This window comes from Triticum aestivum, chromosome 1A (genome assembly GCF_018294505.1).
Source record: "Triticum aestivum cultivar Chinese Spring chromosome 1A, IWGSC CS RefSeq v2.1, whole genome shotgun sequence".
Classification (NCBI taxonomy): domain Eukaryota; kingdom Viridiplantae; phylum Streptophyta; class Magnoliopsida; order Poales; family Poaceae; genus Triticum; species Triticum aestivum.
In genome coordinates this window covers 555,483,014-555,489,354 of record NC_057794.1, presented here as the reverse complement: position 1 = coordinate 555,489,354, position 6,341 = coordinate 555,483,014, and the positions used below count along the sequence as shown (strand labels likewise).

The 6,341-nt window shown below is 45.4% G+C and overlaps 1 protein-coding gene across 1 annotated transcript; it reads right to left on the bottom strand.

Moving 5' to 3' along the window:
• Positions 1-2,521: 2,521 nt before the first annotated feature.
• LOC123180922 (uncharacterized) lies at positions 2,522-5,410 on the bottom strand. The gene is made up of 3 exons (XM_044593108.1): positions 4,039-5,410; positions 3,338-3,550; positions 2,522-2,759 (listed from the first exon to the last, which is right to left on the bottom strand). Exon 1 carries the CDS (start codon positions 5,374-5,376, stop codon positions 4,450-4,452), a length of 927 nt encoding a protein of 308 aa, XP_044449043.1. The 5' UTR covers positions 5,377-5,410; the 3' UTR covers positions 2,522-2,759; positions 3,338-3,550; positions 4,039-4,449.
• Between the last annotated feature and the right edge of the window lie 931 nt (positions 5,411-6,341).

Sequence of the window (6,341 nt, the reverse complement as noted above, 5' to 3'; positions counted from 1 at the left end):
TACTGTCCCGACCTGCGGTGCACGCCGCAGCTTGGCTCATTCGCGGCGCGGCGTGGTGCGGCGGGCGGTGGAGGAGGAGCGCGCGTGGATGTCCCTCTTGTTCTCATGCTCGTACAAGTGGAGAAAGAACCTACCTTATAAGGAGGTCCAATTCCCACTAAACTAGCAATGTGGGACTAAACTTTAGTAGTATTCCTTGCCTTGCACAAATGGCCTAAATGGGTCTCTAAGATTTATTAGAAATTTCTGAAATAATTATTGGGCTGCCCAAAATAGACTAAATTCCAGCATAAGCATCATCTTATTCAGTTATGACATGTCACTGACCATTTGTGCTTCCTTTCTGTAACTAAATTCGTGTTCCGAAACTTAGATGCTTTGATTTTTGTGTGTGTGATTTCGTGCTGTAATCAAATCCATGTTCCAATGCATACAATTGTTCAGTATATTGCCATGGTAATGCAACATCTTTGCGCACTCGCATATGACTGGTTACTACTGTAGAACTTAATTATTTCAGTGTCCTCGAGTTGATCCAACTTGTCTTTTCAAACTGTTGACACAAGGATTCAGGGAAGAGTGGCCAGCTAACGTGGTAGTGATCCACATGGAGTATAAGATAAATCATACTCCTGTAGCAATCAGTTTCAGACATTTCTAGTACGCGTCGATACCAGCTTGAATTCTGTGGTCACACGCAAACTCTCAAAGTTTCAAAAGGTAAAGTATATCAGCATGCTGAAAGTGTGTGACAAGTTATCACTGAATATTTCTTTTTGCGGAAAGAATTGAATCACAGTAACAAATGATCTCCTAGTCGAAAATTTGCACCACCTTTTAGAATTTTGATCACTTCACACCACATTATAAATACATAATTCTGGCTCTTTCTCAATATCAAATCTGATCGCTAGGCCATGTCCATGCCGCAGAATATCCCATCCCATCTGCAACCCAGAGAAAGCCTAGTCAACTCAAAAATCACCATGGGACCAATACAAAAGAAATGGGAGAGGTAGCGAAACTCCACTTTGGCTCATAGGTGTATATACATATACATTTTTAAAAGTTAAAAAATTGAAGAAAAAATCCCGGTTGTGAATCCGGACATTATATGTGTGTGCACCAAGTTTTGATGAAAAAGGACATTTTTTTTGGCTTGTGTAAAAAAAGACAATTTTCGATGCTTAATTACAACTATTCACGAGGCGTTTTTTTATCTTTTTATACATGCCATAAAAAATGTTCCTTTTCACCGAAATTTTATGTGCGAACATAGGATGTCCGGATGTATACGTGGTTTTTTTCTCAATTCTTTAACATTTTGAAATTTGTTTTTCATACATATTCATAATAGATGTATCTACACCTAGGAGCCAAAACGCCACTCTTGTAGTTTGTACTGATGCAAAGGCCGCGACAGGAGGACCAGGGTCAGAGATGGCCACGCTTGAGTAGGGCGTCGGTGAGCTGCCGACCAGGGAGTTGTTCTGAGGGCGACGGATAAGGGTAACCAATCGCGTGGTACGACGGCAGCGGCAACAGCGAACATGAACTGTTGCTACGTTAATAACAGGAAATGAGTAAATGACTATACTAATCTCAGGAAATCAACGGTGGGAAATTAGTGTACTGCTCCCTCCACTCTATAGCAGTATAAGGTACCATAAAAAAGCTCAACTAATTAGGTTTCAAGCATCATGCTACAACAGTAGCCGGCACCCTGCCTCCATATCTAATCTCTCGCCCCCTCCTCTACATCATTGCTCTGGTTCTGCGGGACAGATGGGAGAGAATCGTCGTCCATCGTTTGGTTATTTTTTTATTAGGTTCTGGTGTCTTGGTGAAATTTCTTTGACTATGCAGTATTACCTCGAATAAAATTCCCACGGCTCCAATCCCATCGAAAGCGCTTGGTACGGTCCTACCAAGGAGCTTGAGAGTGTTTGTGCAGCGAGAGTGAGAGAGAGGTCATGGACGAAACATCTTGAGAAGAGGGAAGAATATGCATCAATATTTTCATTTTGCACCAAAAGATTGCACACAATTCAAAATTAGGCCAGTTTTATAATATAAATAAGTATAAATTTAATTTAAGCTAGTATTCAAACTTTGCAATGCACCACCAAATGTAAAACTCAGAAATTATCTTTTACAAATACACAAAGGATATGTTACTGAACACAAAGTAAAAGTTGAGACAAACCAAAACCAAGTAGTGGAATTCATACATCCAGTGTTGTAAGAATTTCCATACATTATTCCATAGTAAAAGACTGAACGAATTTTAAAAAAATGCTCCAATTCAATTCAACCTCCTACCCAAAAACTTATTATATATTCTTCGCTGATAATACATAAACCATCATCGTAGATGGCTCAAAAAGCAGTGGAAAATGTTTCCTTTCATCTATAAAGCAGAGTCTTTGGTGAGATAACTCATACAACTTCCTAGAGATATAAGGAAAGGCATCACAACTCTCGATGACAAGATGGGGTGGGGGATATTGGATATCTTAGATGAAGGCATAAAATGCGGTTCTGGTTTTGACCGAGTCATCTGTGATACTGTTCCAGGAGTACAATTCACATAACTAAATAATCTTCCACAACACCACTAGAACAAAAAGTAATAGCGTCAAACCAAGCTATATATAATGTTCAAGACTATACTCTCTCGATCCGAAAAAATTCAAATGTTGTTCTGGTTTCCACATCACCTTCACGATGCTCACTTTAAGGGTGCATCCACCCAAAACCTGAAACAAGAGAAAGAAGACATCCATTGATTGTTATACATCTACAAACCAACCAAAGATGATCATATGAATAATTTGATAACTAAAAACACCCTTAATCTTCTATATCTAAATAGCTAGCCCACTAACATATTTTTGTGAACATGCACACATCATGCCACCTCATCATGTAAACATGCATGCACAAGACCTACCCTCATCATGCAAACAGGATGGGAAAAGGCCCATCACCTCATCAAGTTACACATGCATGCAAAACACCCACATCGTCATGCAAACATGCATGCAAAAAGGCCCACCTCATCAATAATTAAATACAGTAAATCATATATGTTTTTAGTTTTAGTTCTCATATTATTAAAAATATTCATATTAAAAATAATCAAATGACATGAAATTATATTGCAACCACCAGTCCCACATCAAACACATGAGGTATCATCTAGTTAAGCCATAAATAATACTTATGCACTCACCAGTCCGTCAAGTGTAGCAAGAGCATTAGCATGTTCCTCGACCATCTCAATGGTCACATGCCCGAATCCCTTTGAGATATTGGTCTTCTTCTTACATCTCACCTTAGCTTGGGACACCTTACCGTGCTGGCTGAAGAACCGTCACAGCTGAGAGTTATTCATCCTGCGAGGCAGGTTGTTTACGATCACCGTGAAATAAGACTTATAATGTTGTTGCCGAGGTCTCTCCATGTGAATAGTGCTTTTTGGAGTTGTGGTCATCTGCTGGTTTTTCCTCTTCCACCATTTTGAACTCTCACACCTTTCACTGATTTCCTGATCCAGGAAAATCAAATTTATAGCGGAACAGAGGGTTAGTACATTTATCTAACCAGTACTATAATGATGCAATACACAATTTAACCATCAGCTTATCCTATGACATTTGTTAAATTAAAACAAATAAAATATAGCACTACTAACCGCTACATTGAATGAATAATGCTCATGATGCATGGATAAAATGTGGTTTTTACAAGTATAGCCCCAGTCACTGAACTAGCAAAAAAGGTTTTTATCTATTTCCAAGAAAATAATTCTTCCTCACTTCTAAGTTGATGCGAAGGTCTAAGGTTGTTGGTCGAATCACAAACGGACGAGAAGAATTGATCACACAACTATGAATGTCGTCAAAGAAATAACAATATATATCTAAGTTCAATGTGAAATAGTCATGTTCGGTACATGCTATAACTTTGGTGGAGTTAGGTCTAAATATAATTGCGTTTGGCAGAAAAAAAAGATCTAAATATAATTGCATATACCTGGTTTGGAGCAACGGCAGGCTGGGGGAAGAGCCACATGCACATATCATCGTCCCATCCATGAGGCAACTGCTCCACGAATTTGGCCTTGCCGTTGATGAGGTTGTACCTAAACACATAACACGACTGACCCGGCATGTTGTTCTCTATGTTGTAGACAAAATATGCACACCCGCCGGGCACGGCATCACCGCCTAGCCGCGAGGCATCCACAGCAAAGCTGTTGGGCCACCCCAGGAACAGGACGCGGTTGGCTAGGCTCTCGCCATCCTTCCTCACCCAGCGCATTTTCTCGGGCGCCTCCCCCTCTAGGGCGTGAATGGACACCGAGAGAGCGCCAACCAGGCAGGAGACAAGGGCCTCACCGAGCTGCTGCAAATCCATGTAATCTTTGCGGACCTCAACGGATGCCTAGAGAAGCTCGCCGTGGGACTCGAGAAGGTAGTTGTATCCGTATAAGTAGTCCTGGCGCTCCCCTGGCATCCACGGGCTCGGCACCACCACATCTCGAACGCCGTGGCGATCGTCCGGTGTCACGGCGTGCCACAGGTTATCCTCGACGGTGACCAATATCTTTCCACGGTGATACGTGACGTAGAAGTTGGTAATGTCCGGGCATTCAAGCGTCCGCTCGACGACCGTCCACGTGGCTTCTCCGGGATGCAGGAGGGCTGCCCAGAAGCTGGCAATAGAGTCGTCCTCCGGGTCGGTCTCGTACAGGCCGTACAGAAGTGTGGCGCCGTCACCGTAGGCGACGCTTTGGAGGTCATACCCAAGTCCAAGTGTACTACTGGTAGTCCCCTTGGTGATGCATTCTTTGATTTCCTTCGGGAACGGGGGGAGATGCTTGACGACGGCTCCGGTGAGGATGTCACGGAGAGTATGGCACGGGCCATCATCGACCAAATACCAGACGGCGGCGCCGTCGACGCTGGCCACCAAGTCCCGGTGGCTGGATGGCGGCGCGGCGCGGTAGGTTTTCCTGGAGAAAACGCATCTGAACTTGACGTCCTTGATGTTGGGCGCGAGGAGCCATGGCAGAAAGGAGGGCTGCTTCGCCGTCAGGGTCAAATCGGGCGCTGTGTCGCGCCATGCCTTGCAGACGGCGTGGAAGCGGACGTAGTCGGCGACGTCGCGCAGGCGGCCGGAGATGTCGCGGAGCAGGTCTGCCGGCAGGTTAGGCCACGGTGCCGGCGCCGTTGTGTGCACGGGAGACTGATGGTTTTGGCCACGGCAGACGCACGCATCAAGAGAGGCGCAAGTAGACGACGAGGACTCGATGGTTTGATCGCTACTGACGCCGCGACGGTGCCTGGAGCGTCGACGACCTCTCGCCATCGATCGATATATTGAGGATCACGTGCGCGTCCAAATCGTCGAACTGTGCTTTTGTTTTCTCTTCCCACGCTATGGATACATCACGTGGCTATATCTCTACTTCTAATGGACGAATTGGTTGAATAGTCCTCCCACTTTCAACCGGTTTATTTTCAACCGGTTTTTCTTCGTCCCACCTCCCACCACCCCCCTCCTACCGGTTTTTCTCTTTCTCGTCTGGCCGACAATACCCAACGTATTTATGGTAATCAATCACAATTAATCCACGTATGGTAAGGCTATAAACTTAGAAATCTCAAATATGATAATTATAGTAATAAATCAATCCATGTATGGTAAGGCTATAACTAAGGAAATTTCTAATATGGTAATTATCACCAGAATCAAAGCTTTCCAAAAAAAGTTCTTCTTGCCATACCCTTCAATCGCGCCCTGCTCCATTCCGATCTCCTTCCCTCAATCGCTCCAGCTGATTTACTCTTTCCAAACCTAACCCCTGCCTGATCTAGATAAAGAGGCTCTCTCCTGCCCGTCTCATCCCTCCCTTGTGCCAACCATGGAAGAGAGGAGGGAGAGCACAGAGGAGCGCGCCGGCGATGCGCCGATGCTCGCTGGTTGAGGCATGGTCGGCGTGTGAGTCAAGAGGATCCCTGCATCTGTGGTGGTAGGCGATCCAAGGAAGAGTAGTCGAACATGAAAGCGATGGGAGGGACAACACCCTGCTGCCGGGCTCGTCCGCCTCTTCGTGGCCGACGACCGCGTTGGATGTGGCCGAGGGCGGCGATGATGGAGGGAGCCGCTGGCGCTGGCCAGGCTCCCGACCGAGTCGCTGCTCCTCAGTGCCAACCCTTTCCGCCGCGCCGGATCGCTCGTCATCTTGGGGACCCCGAAGGGATGCTGCCGGTGTGGAAGGCGCCCACGACAGTGCGGGCTTGGGACCGAGCGGCGGGGGACGTTACGGGTTC